The sequence below is a fragment of the Arachis hypogaea genome, chromosome 13 (assembly GCF_003086295.3).
Source record: "Arachis hypogaea cultivar Tifrunner chromosome 13, arahy.Tifrunner.gnm2.J5K5, whole genome shotgun sequence".
In the NCBI taxonomy this organism is placed as follows: Eukaryota; Viridiplantae; Streptophyta; class Magnoliopsida; order Fabales; family Fabaceae; genus Arachis; species Arachis hypogaea.
In genome coordinates this window covers 32,216,823-32,241,107 of record NC_092048.1, presented here as the reverse complement: position 1 = coordinate 32,241,107, position 24,285 = coordinate 32,216,823, and the positions used below count along the sequence as shown (strand labels likewise).

Below are 24,285 nucleotides of genomic sequence, written 5' to 3'. Positions count from 1 at the left end.
TGGGGATTCTGATTCGAACCGCCTGAGCAGGATACCACATCTACAAGCTTGGCCAACAGCTCAGGAGTCTTCACCTCGGGAAACTGCCGACGACAATGGAATAGAACTTCCAAATCTTTGTCACTACCTATGACAAACGAATCGTACTTCACGCCATCCCGAAAAACTGAGATCGGAATTCTATAGAATAATTTCTCAACCCATTTCACGCCTTGCAACCCCAATTTTTAGATTATAGAATTCAGGAACTCATTGAAACTCGTTGAAGGTTTCAAAGAAATACTAAGAGGATCCTTATCAGTAAACTTAATTCCAGAATGTGTTATTTTCTTAATCGACCCTTTATAGTGCACTAGTACTAGAAAACTATCCTCACTAGCCATTGTGTTTTACTCTCATACAAAATTAACGTTCATATCATATTTATATAGGTTGGCCTCACAGTAAATCTAATCAGCCCCATTCGAATTATGTAATGATGTAAATCGAAACAAGCTGTTTCAAATTACTTTGGGCTATCCATAGAATAAATCGAAACGGTCTAATTGTAATTAATTTACTAGGATACATTGCATGCATATATAAATCGAAACAACTTCATTAGATTTACTAGGATCGCATATGAATCGAACAACCCTGTTTCGATTTATGTAAAGACCTAAATCTACTCTATCTGTTTCGATCTGCATAGAGATCCGATTAGGGTGATTCGAGTTACGTTTTTCATTTTGGGTGATATACGTAATATTGGATGAATGTTGATTTAATTATGTGAATTACCCTAAAAAATATATATTTTTTAAATAAATTTAAAAAAAAGTTAATGGATAAAAACGTATAAAAAAATTTAGAATAGATAAAATTACACACTAAAAATTTGTAAATATTAAAATACATATCAAAGATTTTTTAATGGACAAAAATGTTATGCTGTTAGTAAAATTTTATTTACAAATTATTAGTTTGTGTTTTTGTTCATCGAAAGCAATGTATAAAGTGTACTTTAATATTTAAGAATCTTGGTTTGTATTTTTATTCATCTCAATTTTTTTTTATGTAAACTTGTGCTCATTTACTCTTAAAAGAAGTTAGTTTTTCGAAGTTTGACAAATTGAAATTCATTTAATTCAAACTTATCAATCTTAATCTTTAAAAAAACAAATCCAAAAACGTTATTTCAAATTCTAAATGAGTTTTATTTAAAATTTATAATTTAAATTTAAAATTTTAATTTCAGAGATAAAATTAATTTTATTCTTAATAGAATTCCAAAGTCCAAAAATTAATTTTATTAAATATTGGACTTTGATCCTATCATATTGATTGCTTGCATCATAAATTTTTTGACCAAATAAAATCTTTAATTTTTAATGTAATTCTTTCTATTATAATTTCTTCTTTTTTTTTACAAAATTTAATAATAATAAATATTAAAATTGATCATAAAAAAATTTAAATTGAATTTTTTAAAACAAATTTTTATTCTCTAAGTTTTTGAAAATTATTTTCTTTAAATAAGTTAGTCCTTTTATTGTTTTAAATGAAACTAATTTATCTTATAGTAATATTTTTGAGAATTTAATTATCTTATAACAAATTTGTTAAAAATTTATTTGTCCATATTAAAAATTTGATTAACAACAATATAAGGACCAACCTATTTGACTTGAGTAATTCTCAAAAACTTTTAAATATTTGTTAGGAATCAAAGTCTCTTTTCTAAATTATTTAGAGAACTAATTTGGGTCTTTAGCCATTTAATAATAGATTAAGCACGATTTTAATACGGTTCTTATGATTTAGGATAAAAATTAAAATTGTTCCTAAGGCTTAATTTTATTTTAAAATTATCCTTGACAATTATAATTTTTTCAAAGATAGATTACCTCTTTGGTATATGAAAACTTTTACAAAAAAGACAATAGATCCTTAACCTTTTGATCCGTAAACATTTAAAGTTTTGAAAATTTGAAAATACATTTAAGTTCTTGACATTTTCAAAACCTAGATATAGAAGACTTAACCTTAGTTTTTCTTCTCAAGTTCAAAAATGATAATGATATATTTTTGTGAGGAAACAAGATTATTATTTATATATATTTTAAAAAATTCATAACTAATACTAATAAATATAAAGATATTTTTGTCTAAAAAATAATTTTAAAACAAAATTGAACGCCGCTACAAATAATTTTAAATACAGGAAAGTTTTAGGAATAATTTTAATTTTCAGCTCAAATTACAAGACTAAAGTCGTAATTAAATTTTTAATAATTGTTCTGAATACGACTATATCGTCTCTTAGGTAGCGTTTGTTTTGAGGTATTGAGACAGAGACGGGAAGACTGAGACTCAGTATTATGTTTGTTGGTTCAGAGACTGGTACTAAAATTTCTGTCTCTGTTCTCAAAATTTTAGTATTTCAGTACCTCCAAAAAGTAAGGACACAGGGGACTAAAATTTTTAGAAATGGATTCTGAAACTTTAATAATATTTTATACCTAAAATACCTTCATTTTAATTAATTAATTCTAATTTTACTTTTTGTACAAATTAAATTAGAATTTCATTCTTGTTTCAATTTATGTCTCTCACTTTGCACCAAACAGAATACTGAAATTTATTTCAATCTCTGTCTCTTAATCTCAGTCTCTCAGTCTCAGTCTTTCTGTCTCTATCTCTCTACCAAACGCTTCCTTAAATTAGTCTGCGATTATGAATGTAATTATGTTTTTTGTAAATATAAATAAAGAGTAAAGTGACAAATAAACTTTTGATGATTTACATTTTGAAATAATCTAAGAAAAATACCAATAAAATTTTTTTAGATAACAAACATAGATAAGCTAATTTAAATTAAAATTTTTTATCCTAATCATATGGACTAATTTAAAGGTAGTGTATTCACATATGCTATTTTTATGAGTACTTTTTTTTAAGAGATTAATTTATTCGAAGTATAAATGCTCATGAATTTATTTGTCATCTTACTCAAATAAAAGAGAAATACTAGAAGGTCATCAAAATTTATTGTTTCTAACCATTATTTAGACATTAATATTTAAAAATATGTGATAAAATATATTGTTAGATTACTAAACTAAAAAAACATAAGTCACAAAAAAAAAACTAAAAAAACATAAACGGCAAAAATAGTACTCGAAAGTTCGCATTGCTAACAAAACGAACCCCAAAAGATGTTAATGAAAAAGATTTAAAAACACAACAAAAGAACTAGATATTAAATATATATTCTAAAAAATAATTTTAGAGATCAAATTTCAATGCAAATTTTTGCAATCATTATCAGAAAAATAAGATTTTTTCATCTTTAAAATTTGGTAATTTTTTCTCAAGTGAAATTTTTTAAAAACATTTTTTATTGTGAATGACCACATTTTTTAGAAAAATAGAGAGAAAAATTAAAAAAAAATTTTTTGTGCACTTTCTAAATATTTATTCAAATATTGTCACAAAAATTTAGATTTAATGATTAAGTTATTTGCTAAATATGAAAATTTTGTTATTACTTATGAAAAATATAATATTTATTGGTCCTTTTTATTATATTTTCAAATCATTTAGGAGTTATTTTGTCAATAACATCTTTTAGCGACTTTTTGTAAGTAACTAAATCTTTCAGATAACAAATTAGTAGTTAACCCAACTAAAAAATTGAGTTTATGATTCGTTGTATTATTTCTCTAATAAAATATAGAGAAAATGATAAATTGATCCCTGATTTTTCAGTGGATATTTAAGTTCTTGAGGATTTGAAAATACATTTAAATTTTTAGCTTTATTAAAATCTGGACATATCAATCTCTGTCTCTGCATCTAATTTGTATCATTTTAAAAACGTGTCCGTACCAAATTAAGACAATGGAGCCACATTTGATTTTTTTCGTTAAATTTAACGAATCAAATCATTATTATCAAACCCAACTCAAGTGGAAACCCGATCACCCGGTTATCTAGCCGGGCCGAGCCATTTGTCAGACCGTTCAAGTATTAGACCCGGTAAAAACCGGTTCAATCTGGGCGACTTTTAAGAAAATCGGTGACCCGGCCGATTTTTATAACGCGGACCGGGTCATGTTTAACCTTTTTTTTTTTAATTTGAAAAACGGGGACGTTGCCTTTCACTTTGCAACCCCACCTCCCCCAAAGTGCCATAACGCCTAATACAATACCCACCGCTCTCTTCTCTCTGATCTCGCCACTCTCCCTCAAGTTCATTGAGTCTCACCTCTCTCACGGCTGGTGTCGCCGTCGCCCTCTCTGTCTCCGGTATCTCGAATCTCTCGCGATCGTTTCGGACTCAAGCTCGCCGCGCTCTGTCTCCATCGCAAGATCTGTCGCGCTCTGTCACCATCGCAAGCTCTGTCGCGCTCTGTCACCGTCGCAAGCTCGTCTTCTTGCTTCGGCCGTCAACGCTCCTTGCAGGTGAGATTCAGCTTCCTTCGGCCCTGTTATTTCTTTTTCAATTTCATTGCTCTAAATCATCAGTATATCTTGAATTTGTTGCTGAAATAATGATTTAGCTAATTTTGTTTTGCTGTAAATCATATTTGGAGAATTGGAGTTTAAGTTTTTATTGCTGAAAGTTATCATAGTTGAATTTGTTGTTGAAAATTATCAATGAGCTGAATTTCTTGCTAGAACTAGAATTTGTTGCTGGCTGTAAATTGAATTTGATGCTGAACATATCACTGAGTAAATTTTTTGTTGCTGGAAGTAGAATTTGTTGCTGTCTGTAAGTTGAATTTGATGCTGAACATATCACTGAGTAAAATTTTTTGTTGCTGGAAGTAGAATTTATTGCGGCCTGTAAGTTGAATTTGGTGCTGAACATATCACTGAGTAAATTTTTTTGTGACTGGAAGTAGAATTTGTTGCTGTCTGTAAGTTGAATTTGATGCTGCATAGATCACCGAGTAAATTTTTTTGTTGCTAGAAGTAGAATTTGTTGCTGTAAGTCTTTTGTTTTTTCTTTTGTTAGAATCTCAAAAATGTCTTTATCACAAACGCCATTCGAAATGCCACCATCTCAAGAACAAGTATTGTCAACTCCTCAGGTTACAACTAAAAGAGTTTATAAGAATAGAGGGAAGCCTGATCCTGCTTAGGAGCATTGTAAACAAATTGTTGAAAAATCAAGGAAAATTACTATGATGTGCATATATTGTGAGAAACTTGTTAGGGGAGGTGGGCAGGGGTTAATCGATATAAGTATCACTTAGATTTGATTTATCGATTATGTTATCTTTTGCTTGTTCTTATCCATTTAAATTGAGAAAATATTTTGTACCAATGACTAGTTTATTGACTTTTTTTTACATTATTAGTTATGTCTAAAAATTGATATTTGGTTATTATTATGTTTATGAAGACATGTATTTTAACTTTTGATTTTAATTTTATATTTATAATTTTATATTTTATTTAATTATGACCGAGTTAACCAGGTGAATAAGCGACCCACCGGTTGAATTAGTACCCGATGACCCGGTGGTATGACCGGATTAAATACTGGTTCGGTTCTGATAACTATGACATCAAATGAATAAAAAGATTGATGTCTCCAAATTTTGAGAAAATAAAAAATTTAAATATATTTTCAAATCTTTTTACACTTAAATATATTTATCATTTTCTCTAAAATATAATAAAATTAGTCGTTGAGCCGGATTCCATTAATCCTAGCCGGTGGCCGTAGGTACCCACTGACGATAGAACCTTCTAACGCAGATCGATCTCCTCCTCATTCTTCACTTTGCCATGGCCTTTTGCCCATTGCCTTCGTCTTCTTCTTCTTCCTCTGATTCTTCATCCTCGTCTTCCTCGCCGTTTGAGTCTTTCAACAGCGCAAAGTTCTGGATCCTCCATGGCATTATGGCCGGAGTTGCAGTTGCTGCTGCGGTCGGTGCTCGCGCCTACTGGACTCGGGTCAAGAAATTCCGGAACCAGGTCGTCGGCATCATACCCGCCCGATTTGCTTCTACCCGGTTTCAGGGAAAGCCTCTCGTTGAGATTCTTGGTAAACCTATGATCCAGGTCTAATCCTCTTCTTTCAATTTTTTTTTTCCATTTAAACTATAGATGGTTACTTCTCTTCTATGTTAATGCTGATTTGATTTTTTGTTGACATTTTGTGCGTTTCGTGGAATAGTTTTAGCTCAGGGTTCATATCCAATGCTGGGAAATGAATGAACATGGTATAGAAATAAAATTGTGACAATTTTTGCACACTATTTTCAGATAATAATCTTCAAAGAGCATGACAGTTTTCCCAACTTGAAATAAAATTGTGACTATAGCTTTTGTTTTTCACGTTAATAAAACTGAACAACTTGAAGTAATGGAATAAAGAGAAAGGAAATTGTGCATCCTAGTACACTATGGTCTAGATTTGTTTACAGTTAAAAGTTAAACTGGAAATACTAAAGAACTTCAAATGATAATTTTCTTTATAATTTGTGTACAGTAAGGAAGGATGCTGGTCAATCATTATTGCCACATTGTTATTCTGAACTAACTTGACAAATTAGTGTAACAATAAGAAACAGGAGAAGTGTTGCTTGTTACAATGTACCAAACATGACATGAGAAAATAGAGCATAGTATGCTTGTTTGAAGTTGGATTTTGGAAGTTAAATAAGTGTTGGAGAAATGGGTACATGTGTAGGCAGTGCAAAATTGTACAAGCTGCACTAACATGGGGGGGAACTCTACTCAAGGTGCATTTTGGCTGTTCTTCAGGTTGTGTTATATGCTTAACTATTTGTTTATTTATTTATTGTTATCTCTCTCAATTTTTGCACTTATTACTTCTATTTTTTTTTATTGTCAACTAGAAACTTCAGTACCTTTGATTTCTTTTACTATTTTCTCAGCAAATTTTTCTTAGTTTATTGTTTCTAATGTTCCAATTTTAATGTATACTGCTTATGTATGGCCGGTTTTTTACAGAGGACATGGGAAAGGGCAAAGCTGGCAGCCACGTTGGATCAAGTTGGTACGTCTATGTACATGATCTTCATTTAATCTAGGCTTGAATGTAACTATATTATATAACTACCTATTATAAATTGTTGGAAGTTGTGTTATAAAATAAAGGCCTCTAAGTATATATTATTTGTTTCACCTTAGCTGTAGTCTAAATTCTATTCTCGTATTCAAGCAAGTCTTGTTTGTTAAAATTAGATTAGGTATTTTACCTCGATTTGGTGCCTTAAAGGAATTTACCTCTTAATATTATCGTAATCCATTTTTCTTAAAAGCTAGTGTTATCTTCTACTTCCTATCCTTTGTGTCAACAATTAATCGGCAATGGTTTCCCGGATAATGATGTTACAATCTTTTTTGGTTTTGATACATGAGTGATGTGGTGAATACTAGTATAGTCAGGGAGCTTCCAGCCTTCAACATGTTGTTGACCATTCTGATCTTATTCTCCTTCCATCTGTGTAATTCTATCTCATATTTTATGGGTGCTCATCATCCACAGCTCCTACATTGGAGTTTGATATCTAAACACCAAAAGCATAAGCAAGTTTTAAGAATAGTTGCTTCAAATGACCTTCTCAGGCCTGTCACCCCTTCCTCTTTTTTTTTTTTTTCTTTTTTTTTTTTTTCTTTTTAAATTTAAAATTTTTATTTTTTGGGACTGGGGTTCCTCTTTAGAGGACTCAGAACATGGCAAATGATCACCTTGAGATATTTCAGATTTCAGAATCCATTGCCCCCCTAATTTTGAAGGACTGTGACATTAAGATCCATAAGTGTGTTAAAATGTTTAACCAGCTTTGCACCAAGTATGTATGTCTCTTTTGAGATATCCATGGAATACTTTCACCACAAGAGGACTATACCAGTATCCGTCTTTAACTTTTGCTACTTCAATGCCCAACAAGTGACGGGCATGCAAGGTCTTCTGTCTAAATATGATGCCATAGATGTTGTTTGACCTAAGTTATTCCATCATTGTCTTTGCTAGCATTGTCAACGTCATCAACTTACAGAATCAAATATATGTTGCCTTGTAGAGTTTGATGATAAAACACAGAATGATCAGCTTCACTTAGCATCTACCAAATTGTTGAACCACAATGGAGAATCTACCAATCTACCAAACTAATCTCTAGCAGACTACTCTAGGCCAGAATGAGACTTATTCTGAGCATGTTCTTTTGCAATTGGGCGGCCCTTGACAATAGCACCCTTTGTACAAACCTTCAGATTATAAAATCATTAAACAAACCAACCATCAATCTTCCAAGAGGAAGAGAGACCTTTTCCCTGTATCATTATTTTGGGCTTCGGGTTAACTTGCCATTAATATTTGGGTGATAATTATCAATGTAATGTTATACTGTTTAGTGTTACATTTCTTCTCTATTGTGAAACCTCTTGGGATTTTGATTCTAGAAATTGTCAGTGTTCCCTACATTTAATCTGGTTTACTTTTTTGATGTTTGATTGCTAATCTGATTATAGTTGTGGCAACTGATGATGAAAAGATTGCTGAGTGCTGTCGAAAGTTTGGAGCTGATGTTGTAATGACATCTGAGTCTTGTCGAAATGGTAACAAAAATTAGTTGCATATTGGAACTGTTAAGTTACAATTATTAATAAGATATTGTCTTTATTTGATTCTTTCTTTCTTCTTCTCGGTCTTACAATGATTCATAACTTTTTTTATGCTTGATAGGTACTGAGCGCTGCAGTGAAGCCCTAGAGAAGCTTGGTAAAAACTATGATATTGTTGTCAACATTCAGGGTGATGAACCTCTTATTGAACCTGAAATAATTGATGGCATTGTCAAAGCTTTGCAGGTAAGAATTTACTTTTTGCTTTTATTGTAGCTGATACCATTAAAGATGGAGACATTTTTACGTGGCAACAATGAATGATTATTTTGCTTTAGGCTCTGGTTATATGCATAGTTTTCTTAGCAAAATCGGGAATCAATGATACTGAATGCATCCTTTAATATCAGTAGGTTACAAGATTCACACGCATGACAATATATTAACCAACGAGTTATTATGCTAGCTCCCAACTTTTTCTCTCAAGTGATGTTGTAAAGTGTGATCTCTCACGATACACTCTTTAAGTGGAACCAAGAAAAAACATGAGAAGATGTTATATGGTAGAAGATCACATTTCACAACATCACTCGAGAGAAAAAATTGAGAGGATCTATTCTCCATTACTGGATCTATATTTTTTTCAATCATAGTATCATACCATGATCTGTCATGTTGTCTACACTCTACAGGCAACTCCAGATGCGGTGTTCAGTACTGCAGTCACATCTTTAAAGCCAGAAGATGCACTTGATCCGAATAGAGTGAAATGTGTCGTAGATAATCGTGGTTATGCTATCTATTTTTCACGAGGATTGATCCCATTCAACAAGTAAGTTAGGAACACTTAGAAGGTTGATTTTTCATCATCATCATCATCATCATATATATATATATATATGAAGGCACTCTAAAACTTAATAAATTCATGCACGGTACAGGTCGGGAAAGGTCAATCAACAGTTTCCTTATTTGCTTCATCTGGGGATACAGGTACTGGTGTTCAATTCTTTGGGCATGATAATAATAATTCCTCTTCATTCATGGGTCTATTACCAGTATTTGCTTCATTGGGATGTAATGTTTGTGTTTCTACACATCTTGCAGAGCTATGATACAAAGTTTCTGAAGATATATCCAGATCTTCAGCCTACTCCATTGCAACTGGAGGAAGATTTGGAACAGCTTAAAGTCCTCGAGAACGGCTATAAGATGAAGGTTCCTGAATGTTTTCATACAAGTCATTAATTCATCAATGTCTTACTGGCTTGCATTTATTTAAATTTTATGTGGTTAGCATTGGCCTTAAATAGTCTTAGTGGTATTATGATGGAACTGGATCAGAAAATTAGGGTATGGAAAAGTATTGAGAACTGTGTTTAGTGAAAGAGAGTCTTGCTCAAAATTACTTGAAATCTACATGGGTTGGAGGATATGTTCAATAGCTCATCTCCTCACCTACCTAAACTCCACAGTCTCTTCCTGACTCCTGTCTTTCCCTTATGCTTATCTACAATTGTTAAACTCTCAAGTAAACTCCTATGACTTAGGAGTCTAGTCCCTAGATACTTGCTTGAAAGCTTGGACCTAAATGAACATGAGAGAACTTGTACATATGTGGGATAAACTCGTAAATTTATTGTTCTTGTTAGAATTTGATCTCAAGCACTAGAACACTGCATTATACATGAAGCACTTTAACTTAGTGCTTCCAAAGTTGATGATCTTGATGTCTGGTACTTTTTTATGATTTCATTTGTGTTTCCGTAGTATTTCGTTCATTATGGTAAAACCAAAATCTTGTCGTTATACTTTTATTATGAATGTTTATTATAATTAGATATCTAATTAGTTTGTAATATTATTTTCAAAATAAGTAAACTCTTGCAAGTTTTATTGGTCGAATTTTGTATTTGAGTTTACACATCCATCATGAGTGTAGGATAAATTCAAGAGTTTGACATCCGATCTGGGGCAAACTTCTTAGAAACTTTCTCATGGAGCCCACAGCTGTTTTCTTTTTCTTATTATTTTCTTTTTTTTTTCCTTGGTCTGAACTCTCAACCTAGCATACAGCTGTAGCAAGCTATATTTGCAGTTAATTGAGCTGCTTATTATTGAGCCCAATTGCTCTGTTCTCTCCCCTTACATAAACCTACTTAAGAAAAGGTGTCTATCTTAGTCAAATACTCATACAATATAGTCCAAGGTTCGGATCCCATTTACATACATGAACAGTCCAAGCTTTCAAGAAAGAATGTTCCTGCCATATTATTTGTTAAAATCCGTGATTAACCAATAAAATAATAGAGTAAATAGTAATCAGGAGATGAGAGAAAATTACGTGATGTGACTTACATGAGAGGAATACTAGCATCTATTTATAACAATAGTGGAATCCTAATAGTAATAAGGAAATACTGATAAATATCAATGCTAATTTTCTGCATAAGGTTGGTACGTTGTTTACTTTTCAACTTTAGATGTATTTTGCATAGGTGGGTGTATTAACATTTTAAGATATATAATCATTGATTGACCAATATCATATTTATTTAAGCTTTCGGGAGATGATTGATAAAATTGTATTATCTAGAAAAGCTGCATATATTCCGTAAATACCTTATAGTTTTAGCAGCCAATGATAGCAAACATTGAACTGAATACCTGGTGAGTGCTTGTAGCATAAGATGTTTTGCTGTTATTTTCATGTAATAAATCTTTTAATTCTCAATTTGAATAAAACTGATTGTGAGTCAAAATCCGGTTCTGACTTATTAGACTCAAATGTGATAGTTACAGATCCTCTTGAAGTTTGTAATAGGATTTTGCATTTAAAAAAAGAAAAAAGAAAAAAAAAAGGGGCTGGGGGGGATAAAATTATCCCAAAGTGTTAATCAAACTCACTATTGCCTTTGAACAAGAAGAAAGTGCCTACAGTTTTAAAGACATTTCACGTTTTGAAATGGATGTAAAATGTCTCTAATGACTTCTTCGTTTATCAACTTTGTCATTGTGGATTGTTTTGATTTAAATCTTTCGTTGAGTTAGTCATTCATACCATTATTGTGCATGTTACCTTGAAAAGATGAAAATTAACTTTTGCAATCTATTATTGTAGGTAATAAAAGTTAACCACGAGGCCCATGGTGTTGACATTCCAGAAGATGTTCAAAAGATAGAATCTCTAATGCGTGAGAGGAACTTGTCTTGAACTCTTGGTTATGACTATGAAACCTGCTGAAAACTAACCACTAAAATCATCAAGTTTGGAATTAAATTTTGTTCTTATTCGTTTTCCTAATAGTCATGCTTGTTTCTATCCACACAAACTGTGTTTTGTAATGTATGTTCACTTGCGAAGTTTGTTCTGTTTTAATCCAGTAGTATTTATAACATGGAAAGTTGAGTTATACACAGATTGTGGTGCACAGATACCACTTCAGGAAAAAAAGTTGTACGTGGATTACTTGGTTGATGCATCAATTTTTGTTGTTGGTTTGATTCATTTTATTTCCCCAAAAATGTTGAACTAATTTTTATATAGAAACTGGTTGTCTGTGCATAGCTCTCCTGGTAAGGAGTATATTTATCTCGCGTTTCAAATTAGACTCAAATTTTAATTGATAATTAGGATCCCAAATTATGATTAGTGACTCGTGACTGTTCTTTATATTGTTCTCCATTGATGGCGTGGTGATTTGACATGTTAAATTGACATATTCTGCCCAATGTAGCTAAACACTAGTCATATCAGAAGGGCAAATGGTGATGATCAACATTGTTTTTGGATTCGGATATCTCAATTATGTCTTGTTCTTCCTCACCATCTGTCCAAACAAAAGACTACACCATCTTCCTAATTTCTGTCACATCAAAAACAAAAATTAAAATTAAAATAGTTACCAAAAGAAGAATCCTAACCCTCCTTCAGCTTTGTTATTGCTTATCTTCAACTTTTTCAGTGTACTCCTTTTTCTTTGCAGCTAAAGTCCACCAGAATTTTGCTGTTTGAATTGCCAAAAACCTTTTGGAAACATCACCAGATTTATTGCATAAGCTGGGATTTCCAAATGTTATTCCTGACTACTCAAGATTATCCTTATGCTTGTGTGTATTGATGAAGAATGAGAAATATTTAATACAACTCTTTCTCTTTAGCCTTTGCAAAGTTTATGTAGTCATCTGCGAAAAGGAGGTGTGAGATAACTTGAGCTGAGGGGGCAATGTGAAACCCTGTTATCCTTTCATCACTTAGCGCTTCCTCCACCGGAATAATTAGAACCTCCGACCCTACAATGAAACAATACGGTCACAACTTCTTTGCAAAATGATAACCTTGTATAGATTCCCAACTGTTCTGAAAGCCAAAGGCCATTATGATAAGACTCTTTTATTCTCTTTTCCCTTTTTGTGTTAAACTGTGAAAGGCTTCCTGTACTATGATGTATTGTGTTGGATTTGTCTACCTCTTTCAAAGGCACTTTGAATAAGAGATATGATTTTATCTTGAATACCTTTTAGCCAATTCACTAAAATCTTTGATAACCTTGGCTCTTTGTCCACACAATTTTTCTTCTCTTTTTCATTGTTGCGCAATTTCTCTTTTTAGCTCTTGTATTCTCCTCTGCCACAGTGCTACTCCTCTGTGAAGTCCTAGCTTTGTAGCTTATTTAGCTCCTCCTTAAGCCTTACATTTCCTTGTCTGTATATGGAAAGGTACTTTTTAATTTATTATAAAAATCATCCTTTTTACCGAATGATCGAAATTTAATATGTCTAGATGCATTGATCCCATACATTGATAGCTCATGTATGCTTAATTAGTTACCAATTTTTTTCGTATCAATTAGTTTGTCATATCTGCGTTTATTTCACGTATTAAGAACTAATTAATCTCTACCAATTAAATTAAAAAAGAGTTTTGATAATTGAATATAGTGCAATAGTAAAATGTAAAACACGAATTAATAATCTATTGGCTCTATTCGTAACCAATTATGTTACGTGAATAAAAGAATCAGTTACTAATAAGCTATTATATACATAAATACTAATTTGACATCTTATAAAAAATTATTATACTATTATGAATAAATTAAATTATTTTATATGATAAATTTAATGTTGATTTGATGATTGATTTTTAACGTATTTGGAACACTTTTTATTTGTAATATATTGGAGTTGCAAAATTTAACCAATAATTTGTAAGAGAGTAAAAGAAAAAAGAAAGAATAGACAAATATACATATAAAAAATTACACAAAAAGCATAATTATTACGTACGAATTATTTAATGAGTCAAATAATAACATAAAATCTAAGCTTTGTTGGTCACATCTTATTCCGTCAGTGAACCTCTATTAATAAAAGTCCTCAAATAATAACATTAGTTTGACAAAAATTACTAAATATAAACGTATGCTCTTAGAAGAACTTCAGAAATTGAATTTCTGACATAATTTCTTATAAATTTATTTTAAAAAATAAGATTTTTTTTATCTTTAAATTTGATATTTTACGCTGAGTAGATTTAGTCTCTTTTGTACTTTTATTTCTACTGGTTGAATGATTGAAACTAAAAACAAAAGTTTAAATATCAACTTTTGCACTAATTCTCTATATGCCACTTTTAAATAATTCTTTAAATATTTAAAAAATTAGAATAAATACTTAAGTCTTTTGCTACTTGTAATAATATTATTATTTTCATATTTTTAAAATTATTTTTGTCATTTTAATTTTTATGGTCAGTTTTTACTTTTTATTAAACGACAGGTCAAAGACTAATTTGTCACGGATCTGAGCTCTATTTGCATAAAACGGGATTCGAACCCCCAACACTTATTTAAGTAGACGAATAAATTGACCACTCGATCAACCTAAGTTAGTTTACTCTTTAATTATTTTACTCATCTACTTTCCTTCGGTAACTTGCCAATATTATTGAAGTTGATTGAAGGTAACTTATAAGGAATGGCTTGAAGGGAAAAAAAATTAATTTACATTTATTTATTAGGTAAAAAATTATTTATGAAAATATTTTATTATCAAATGTTGGGATTTTTTATTAATAAATAAAATAAACATAAAATTATGAATTTAGATAAAAAAAAAAGTTACATTTTGCACTTTTTATTACTTATTTCGTTGGTAGTGAAAACGAGATAATTATAAACTTTTCGTTTGCACTGCTGACGAAATAAGCATAAATTTTTTTTGCACATATTTCTTTGTGCATGACTTAAGATTGTAATTTTTTTTTAAAACATATCAACATGAAGGAGATATATTCGTAATTATTTTGTTTACAATATCAAAAAGATAAGATTGTATTTTCTTGTATGGTTTGATCGATTTAAAAAGTAAAATATCGATATAATTTACTACAATTTGAATCATATTAATTTAATTTTTATTATAGAATTTAATTTCATTAAAAAAATTGCAATTTGTATTGATTAAGAATAGGGTAATAAATGTTAGGTCAACTATTTATTAAATGAAATAATTCAATATTAATTTTATATACAATACTTAGTTAATATATCATCGTTCAGACGTTTTACAATAGGGCGAAAAATAAATTTAGTCCAACTGTCCAAATACAAAATAATATTTAACAATTATTTCATGGTTATTTTATTATTATTATTATTATTATTATTATTATTATAACATAAGAAATTATTATCTTTCTTGCTTATATAACCTATTTGTGAAATGGAACTCGGGTACACATTGTTCAAAGATGAAAGTCATCTTTTCAATTTCATTCATTTTCCTTGTTCTCTCAGCCGGTATTGGTATGTTTTGCCTAGCTAGAAGTTTAATCTTTTCTGCTCGTGATTTTGTTGCCATAAAAAATATCTGTGTTGAAGTAGTACTGAGAATTAATATATTTTTCTTTTTGTGGGTTACAGAAAATGGAGGGTTATTAAAAGTTGGGGAATTAAAATGGTGTTATGAGCAACTGTCCTTCTGCCCAGGCACTAACAAGTGCGACAGCGATTGCAAGAACAAACTTGGAAGGCTAGCAACCGGGACATGCAATTTTATTCTACTTTGTGTGTGTAGTTACCGATGTTGAAGTTGCAGTAGTCCTTTGCCTGCAATGTTTATGTTCTCTCTTGAATAGTTTTAAATAATGGGCAGCGGCAAATTCAAGATATACAGATGCATTTGTTAACTTTGCTTTCTTATTTGTTGGTGTTATTGATTAGAATTGAAGGTTACCCCTATGCTGTCAAATTCATAGTAGTTTAACTTGGTTGGGCAACTCATTTTTAGGTTCGAAGTAACCCATTTTAAGTTATCTTATTTTACTTTTAGTTTCGAATACTGTTTTGTACATATAATAAACTATTGGCCAACATCAAATACTTGAATGAAATTTTGATACAGGACAGATTAATTTTAGTGCAGGATACTGTGAAAAGAAAAAAAATTTAGTAGTTTTGTCCGATTGTGATGTCAATACAAGAGATTAAGTATAAACTAAAACTATACTTCTAATCAATGAATAATATAAATGTGTACGAATTCTAATAAGATGGACACAGCGTGATTTGTGCATACGCATCCGGAGATGTACACACATGATTTGTGTGTATCATCCTAGGATGCGTCATCCCTAACACGTGATTCATTTAAAACTGCATATAGAATCGTAATTTGGATCCCAAAAAAAATCCCCAAACACCAGATTTTTAAAATATTTATGTAACATAGAACAACTTTAAAAAATATCATTACTGTATGTCAAATTAAGAACTTTGATAGGGAGCGTTTAAAAGAGAGATAGAGATAGAAAAATTGAGATTGAGAGACAGAGACTGAAATAAGTCTCAATATTGTGTTTGGTGTGAAGTGGGAGACAGATATTGAAATAAAAATGAAACTCTAATTTAATTTGCAAAAAGAATAAAGTTAGAATTAATTAATTGAAATAGGGGTATTTTAAGTGTAAATTGTTATTAAAATTTCAGTTTCCGTTCCCAAAAATTTTAGTCCCTTGTGTCCCTATTTTTTGGAAGTACTAAAATACTAAAATTTTAAAAACAGAGACTAGACCAACAAACATGATATTGAGTTTTAGTCTCCCCGTCTCTTATCTTTTATTCTAAAGCATCTCTCAAGGGCATTTGTTTGCTATTTAGCCATAGCACATAGATATTTCTCCCTAAGGTATATGTAAAACTTGGTGGCAACCAAATCTTAATACAAAGGAAAAATATATGGAACCAACTCCTAATCAGCCAAGAATGGAACTTAATTAATTATAATTATATTAATAATTAATTTTAAATTTTTTAAATTTAAAATTTTAAAAATTTAAAATTAATTAAATAAATATAATTAAAACCTATAAAAACCTTTCTCTTCCTTTTCATATTAACCTACCCACCTCCAACAACCATACACAGACTCTCTCTCTCTCTCCGCAGAAACCAAACCGGAATGGATCATTCTCTTCATTGAAGAAAGAAAAGGTTCAAACTTCTATGATGACAGAATCTGCTTCTCAAAAATCCGATGCGGGAACACCTTCAATTGCTTTCCCTGCAACTAAAATGAAAGGTGAATTGGGATTAATTGTTTATCCTTTTTTCCCTCTAGGTATTCGATTAATATTTAATAGTTAATCTGACATACTATTGACCATGCTGTCTGACTTTGGTCTTTCTCTACAAAATACACATACAGCAGGAATTCTGGCTTCCCCCGTTGAACTCAAACAGGGTTCAGAGTAGGCATTTAAATGGGCTGGTAGCCTCCAAGCACCCACACAAATTTCAGAGTCCAAACCTTGTGTTTTACAAAATATCACTTCAGCAGTTCCCTCTTGGCCTGTATCACAATCGCCAGCTGCAATGATGCCTGGTAGTTACACAGAAACCAAAAATGTTGCTTCCGAAAAAATTACAGAAATATAAAAAAAAACATTTATTTAATAAAAAAAAAACATCTTAATGTTTAACAAAAGAAATATTCAGTTATATTTTGGCAAAAATAATTAGATATTTATAAAATTTAAAAAAAAATTATGAAATTCTTAAAGAAATAGAGACATTCACATTTACAATATTAAAAAATTCAAAAAATATATAAAAGAACATTCATTCAGTATGAAAAAGAAACATTCCAATACTTAACAGAAAAAACATCTATGTATATTAACTCATTTTTATTAAGATGAGTTTCGAGGTCAGCCCATTAAAAAATTGGCAGGAGTTGCTGACCCCCTCTTGGTTCCCTAGCAGAATTATAATACAAAACAACCTAACGTTGCAGAATGAGGGTTTTGTCTCATAATAGCTCCACCCACAAATTATGGCAAGGTTTCCGAAAGCACAGTTGTAAACCCAAGAGGTTGTTACAACTATAAGACTTTCAGATAGAGATCCTCAATTGAGACACTTGCAATCAAAATAAGAGTAACGATCAATTTGGAACCATTCGGTGCACACCATAATTAACTCATGGCCTAGTTCTTATGTTTATGCATAAATGGATATTCCCATGAAGACATCTTCACGTGAAGATAACATTGCGAATCATTAGATAGTTTGACATGTTTAATAGTTCGTAATGTCATTTTCATGTGAAGATGTCTTAATGGAAATATCTACATTATGCATATTAAAGCAAATTAGGAATAATCTTATAAAAACTGTACATTGTTTCTTGAATGTTTATCGATTAGTGGCAAAATCAACAAATATTTTGAAATTCATTCGCAAAATCAACTAACACACAGGATAAAGGATAGAGACTCACAAAAAATCACCAACAATGAATACGCAGCAAGCGGCGATGGTGACCAGATGAGAGGTGCAAGGTCATGGAGGGGAGAATACGAGCTCTTGTAGATGGGATTTAGGAAGAGACAACAATGCAAGGGTTTCAAGGGCTGTGTCAAAATAACGGGGTTCAACAATAATGAAGGTCTGCTGTTTGGTGCCTGAACTTGAAATGCTACTTCATGAGTAAAATGAACAAAGTTCATGCATTGGCAGAAGAAGAGGGAAGAGCACTTTGAAAGAGTGAAGTGTGGTCAAAATTTCAGAAAGAAATATCTTTTAGTTTTTCTCTCCTCAGATTTCATAGTTCAAATTTAATTTGCAAATAATTTTATATTTAGTTGCTTTTGAAAGAAATAAAAATTTTGTTACAATCTTGAGCCAAGGATGTTCAATATTTCTTCATCCAGCTCTATCTTATCAGTTTTCATATTCTCTAAAATTCCATCAACTTTCTTACCACATCTAACGGATACCATGATCAATGATAGATACATGTCCCTGTTCATTGGAATCACATTCTTAAAGGAATTGACAAAACCTTCTATTTCTTCAGCATCTCTGTTGCTAGAAGCCCAACTCAATATGCTGGAAATGATATTAGGTTTTGGTCTCCAACCTTTGTTCTCGGCTCGTACAGCCACAGCTTCCTTCATGCACTGAAACGCCTTCTCCATGTTCTTGTTCGCTACATAACCAGACGCGATGATCGCCCAGCTGTTAGGAGTAGGAGTTTTCCCTTTCTCAACCATGCTTCGGAGAATTGTTTCCGCCTTTTCAATCAATCCATTCTGAGAATACGCAATCAGGAGAATGTTTGGCACTCTGAAATCATAGCAGTTGCCCGACGATTCCCACTCGCGAAGCAACTCTTCAGCTTGACCAAGCTCCTTGAGTTTCACCAGAGAACCCAGCATGGTTATATATTCCCTGTTGAGCTGCTTCTTGCAGTTGGATTTCTGGAGTTCCCAAAGTCTCATCATAGCTTTCTTGTTCCGCAGAGTTGCATAATGTGAAATCAGATGGTTGTAGGCAAGAGTATCGCATTTATCTGCCTTATCCTCACATTTCTTTAGGTAGGCCAGAGCTTTCTCTTCGAGACCCGCCTTTATGTAGATGTTAGCAACCATAGAATACGTCACCCAATCTGTGCCGATACAGCTGTTATTTTCCATTTCCTCCAGTAGTCTCTCCACATTAGCGAGGTCAGATCTTGCACCATAAGAGTTTATGCAGACCTTGTAGCTGAAAATGTCTGGAGACACACCGTCCTCTTTCATTTGTGTCAGAACACTAGGGACTTTGTCGTGTTGATCTGTTCGCATGTAGAGGCACATTATATTATTGTAATTGAGAGAAGAAGCGAAACCCATCTCCTTCATCTTCTGCATCTGGGAGAGTGACTTATCAACTAAGCCTTCCCTGACATAACAACTTAGCAGGGCACCATGAAGCTTCTCAGTTTTCTCTTGATCACTCAGATTATGGAAATAGCTCTCTGCATAGTCCAGTCCACGGACTCTACCAATAAGTTCTAGCTGAATGGCTTGGTCACCTGCTGATATTGGGCATAGTGCTTTGCTACTCATCCATTCAGAAACCTGAGCATGATGTAAACTTTCAGATTTTTGGTTTGGTAACTAAAACTGGTTCTACTAGCACACCAAAATTGTTTACATCATTGACAATATGTGCATGGGTGAAGCTAGGAATTTACCAAGAAAAAACATGGATGAGAACTGCAGAAACAAAATGATAAGTTGATAACTATCATATAGAAACATACTCTATTAAACAACCAAAACAATATAAATTACAAACACGTATCTATGGTCGGTATATAAGCTATACATCATATCAAATATATATACACATATAATCTGTACATGCAAGATTAAAAGTGTATCAGCATTTATGTTTTAAATTTAGTAGTAAATTACTTGTACCACAAAACATGACAACATTTACAATTTAGCTCAGGCAGAAAATAATATTGTAAAAACAAAGAAAGAAAAGTTAAGAGGGGATTGTGGATGTCAATGACTCCCCAGTCAAGTGGCAAAGCCAAACCTAAGAAAGAGGCATCCACGAGGCCCAAGAGCCCATGTTCAAGCCCGGGGGCCTTGCCTACCAGTCCCTTAGTATCAAGCTATGTTAAGTGGCTGGAGGAATTAGTCTAGCTACACAGATAAAGGTAAATAACTTCTACCCTTGATTGTATACACCGGTTATTGTACAGGTTGAAGTTAAATGTTCTAAAGTAGTTCTTTTTTCTTCTTTAACAAATGCACTACAAAAGCGTTGAAACTTCAAATTTTTGGATTTTCAATAAAATCGTTCTATAGTAAACACATTAGCAAAAGAAATGGTTAACAAAACGGATTTATTATTGATATGCAGACAGAGTGTTAAATATTCTGACAGTTAAGTCAATCTATACTAGTTAGTTGAGGCATGAACACTTTACATGATACTTATACTGGTGTTGATGAAATCTCAATCAATGATTTTCAAGGAAGAAGGGAGAAAATGCGTTACCTCAAGTGCTTGATTGAAGCGCTTGTGAGAGCGGAGATCTTTTACAATGTTGTGGAGCTCAGGGGCCTTGACGGCGTGGCCTTCAAGGAGCCAGTGGTCGAGGATGGGGACGACGCTGACGGAAGGGTCTCCGAGAGGACTGATGCGAGAGTACAGGTTCTTTCGGTTGGTCGTCTTCACTTGATTCTTGCTCGAGAACCATATCCTCGAACGTTGAAGAAAGGTGCACGTGGAGTTGCGAGACTTGTGAAGGATTGCAGAGAACATTGTCGACGGCGTTCACCAAATGCACACCAAGTGTTTGCTAAAATATTTGTTAGTTGAGCGCAAGAGGAACCAAGGGCATTGGAGTTTCACACTTTCAGACTGCCCAAATGAACTCATAAATCCAAGACCTAAGCCCAAAAATAAATAAATAAAAGAGAAAATTGAATATATTAGAATAAAATTTGATACGGCCCGGTATATTTGCTAATAGTTTGTAATTTGTAAAATTCACATCAAAATTTTGGATCTATTTGTATTTTTAGTGTTTTTCCTTCATGATTTTATTTAATTAGCTAAGAATTTTTGTTGGATAAGCAATGATTTCATTTTTAAATGAACATTACTTTGAGTTAGTTGAATTCATTGATTACAAGAGAATTTGGGAGAAATTGACAAAGAACAAAGAAAAAAAAGAGGTTAGGAGTCATCAAACACAATAAATACATAAAAATAAAACAAACAGAGAGTTCTCGGACTAAATAGAAAGCTCCTTGAAAATAACCCACAATGGCCGTGCAACGTGGTATGCCTTATCTCCTATGTTGCACGGCTATTTTGGGTATTTTCAGAGAGCCTTCTATTTAGTTTAGAGATCTCTCTATTTGTTCTATTTCCATGTGCTTTTTGTGTTCGATGACTCCTAGCCTCTTTTTCCTCTTTGTTCCTTACTAAATTTCTCCTAAATTCTCCTATAATCAATGAATTCAACTAACTCAAAGTAATACTTATTTAAGCATGAAATCATTGCTTATCCAACAAGAATTCTTAACTAATTAAATGAAATCATGAGGGAAAAATACTAAAGATGCGAATGCATCAAGACCGTGTGGTTAGGTTCTCACCCGCTACAAACTTTTCTTTTCAAGACAGACGAAGTAGCTTATGAAGTTTTCTTCTGTGCATCTAGTTGTACATATAGTTATAGTTTTTTCCTCACCTTTATTCTTCTATTTTTATAAGAGAGATAGGAGTCGTGATTGTAATAATGTGTATATATAGTTACTTATATAAAAAATCATATATATATATATATAAGGTGCTGAGATTTGTATGTATGTATGTTTGTAAAAAGAAAAAATATTTTCTGTTTTTCAAAAAAAAAACAGCAATACGATTTCGAGTTAAAGGCTCCTATTTTATTATTAAGTGTATGAAAGTCATTGTAATATCTTTGCTATTAGAGTGACACAGTCAAAAACGTGACATTTTAGTAGAAAAGGTATTACATATACAATACTGGTGATTCATTAGAAAAATTCAAGTTGTTGATAAAATTAGAAAATATTTCAATTGTAGATGCATTTTCAGCATGCAATGTAATATGATGACATTTATTTGACTATAGTAAAATGGCGAGAATCGAATCAGTCAAAAAACCGATTAAGTAATTGGTTCAATAATTCAATAGTTTAACTGGAGTCGAACCGTAATTAAACTGTTTTAATTAAATATAAGTTAAAATTATTAAAAATTAACAATATATAATTTCACTTATTTAAATTCAATAATTTTTTAGCCTAATAAAATTCAAAGTATCACAATTTCACATAATATCTTGTTTATAACTTATTATTAAAAATTCTCAAATAAATTCAAACATCAAAAGTTTATGACAAAAAAAAAATTAAAACACATATAATTTTAAGATCTCATATTCCTAATATATCTACTTTACAGTAATAAAAATTTATGGTCAATAGAATTATCAATTAATAATTATTTTTGAAATATTCATAATTTACTCAATAATTTTAAAATTTTAATTCCTAATATATCTAATTTAATACAAATTAAAAGCTATCTTCAAAACTTTATAAAATCATCTAACCTTAAAAAAATTAAAGCATAATCTCTTTAACATTTCATATTAATAAATTTTAAAATTTTATATTCATAATATATGTAATTTAATACCAATTTATACCTATATTTAAAATTCTATTAATATTTTTTATTCTGAAAAAAGTTACAAATCATAACCCCCCCTCTCTCTTTCTTTCTCTCTCTCTCTCACACACAGGGGTGGCAAACGGGTCTAAATTCGCCGGGCCGGCTCGCGTAACCCGCGAAAAAAGACAGATCGGACTGAAAAATTTGAGTCACCAAATAGCAAAAGCCCGTCTAACCCGCACCGCTTAAACCGCGAACTTTAGCGGGGCAGGGTGGGCTCCCCCGCGCGGGTTTATTGTTTTTTAGTGAGGGGGTATTTTTACAATTTTTTTGCCAAAACCTAACTTCCCCCAACTTAACTTACAAGAGTATGAAGATAAAAATTGAGTGGTTTGGATTATGTTTATGTTACTTTGAAGACAATATTTATAATTATGTTTTAAATTATGTTTATTTTGCTTTGGAGAGAATATTTAAACTTATGTTTTGGATGAAAACTTGGTTTATAATTATGTTTATTGGATATTTATAATTACAAAATTTTAATGTTTATGAATATAAAAAATATAATTTTTTATGTCTTTAGAAATTATAAATTTATTAATATGATTGTGAAATTATATATATTATTTAGTAGTTAATACTTAATAGTAAAAAAAAAGAGCTTTGGCAGGCTTAGCCCACCAGCCCATTAGCCCGCAGTTAGGCAGGGCGGGATAGAATTCTAGAACCGTCTCACTAGGCGGGGCGGGGTAGACTAGCCCACCAAAGAACGGGCCAGCCCACACACTTTAGTCGGCATCCCTCTTTCTCTAATCGCTCATTCACTCTCCTTCCTCTTCTCCCACTTTCTTTAGTCACCCTCACATTATTCTCTTCCTTCTCTATTTACTCCTCATATAGAGCTCAAATATTCTATCTTCACCACCATACTTCTCTATCTCCACCATGAAGTTGTGCCATTGAAAACATTCCGATGCAACCTCATCTTTGTTTTCGTGCTTTGATCTACTATAACCATTGTTGATGTGAACCACCAGAGGGCAATGAAGTACTAGTGGTGATGGTGAACCAGATCTATATGGAAATAGACATACATGCCAGAGGCAACCAAGAGACGTGGGTTGAAAAATGAGTAAGGGCGTAGTGGAGAAGTGAGTGGGAACGCATTAGGCGAACCACTAGATCTACC

At 31.9% G+C, this 24,285-nt stretch overlaps 2 protein-coding genes and 2 long non-coding RNA genes across 7 annotated transcripts; 3 read left to right on the top strand and 1 right to left on the bottom strand.

Moving 5' to 3' along the window:
* Window positions 1-4,105: 4,105 nt before the first annotated feature.
* On the top strand, window positions 4,106-12,100 carry LOC112737970 (3-deoxy-manno-octulosonate cytidylyltransferase, mitochondrial). Of its 4 annotated transcripts, none has more exons than XM_025788155.3 (9): window positions 4,106-4,446; window positions 5,752-6,057; window positions 6,973-7,018; window positions 8,500-8,586; window positions 8,714-8,838; window positions 9,285-9,424; window positions 9,534-9,585; window positions 9,700-9,810; window positions 11,714-12,100. In XM_025788155.3, exons 2-9 carry the CDS (start codon window positions 5,782-5,784, stop codon window positions 11,804-11,806), a joined length of 930 nt encoding a protein of 309 aa, XP_025643940.1. In that variant the 5' UTR covers window positions 4,106-4,446; window positions 5,752-5,781; the 3' UTR covers window positions 11,807-12,100. The 4 variants fall into 4 exon arrangements, with proteins under 4 accessions (XP_025643940.1, XP_072069284.1, XP_025643942.1 ...); XM_072213183.1 differs by having other exon boundaries at window positions 4,135-4,446; window positions 5,752-6,040; XM_025788157.3 differs by having other exon boundaries at window positions 4,138-4,446; window positions 5,720-6,040.
* A 3,182-nt stretch (window positions 12,101-15,282) lies between these two features.
* On the top strand, window positions 15,283-15,975 carry LOC112735865 (uncharacterized). Its single transcript, XR_003168585.2, has 2 exons — window positions 15,283-15,401; window positions 15,519-15,975. It is a non-coding gene; the product is annotated as an uncharacterized lncRNA (long non-coding RNA).
* A 577-nt stretch (window positions 15,976-16,552) lies between these two features.
* LOC112737969 (pentatricopeptide repeat-containing protein At4g21705, mitochondrial) lies at window positions 16,553-21,337 on the bottom strand. The gene is made up of 4 exons (XM_029291541.2): window positions 20,937-21,337; window positions 18,859-19,999; window positions 17,251-17,475; window positions 16,553-17,163 (listed from the first exon to the last, which is right to left on the bottom strand). The coding sequence occupies exons 1-4, from the start codon at window positions 21,201-21,203 to the stop codon at window positions 17,120-17,122; spliced, it is 1,677 nt and encodes a 558-aa protein (XP_029147374.1). The 5' UTR covers window positions 21,204-21,337; the 3' UTR covers window positions 16,553-17,119.
* Window positions 17,031-18,782, top strand: LOC140177915 (uncharacterized). The gene is made up of 2 exons (XR_011869556.1): window positions 17,031-17,175; window positions 17,302-18,782. It is a non-coding gene; the product is annotated as an uncharacterized lncRNA (long non-coding RNA).
* Window positions 21,338-24,285: the final 2,948 nt, after the last annotated feature.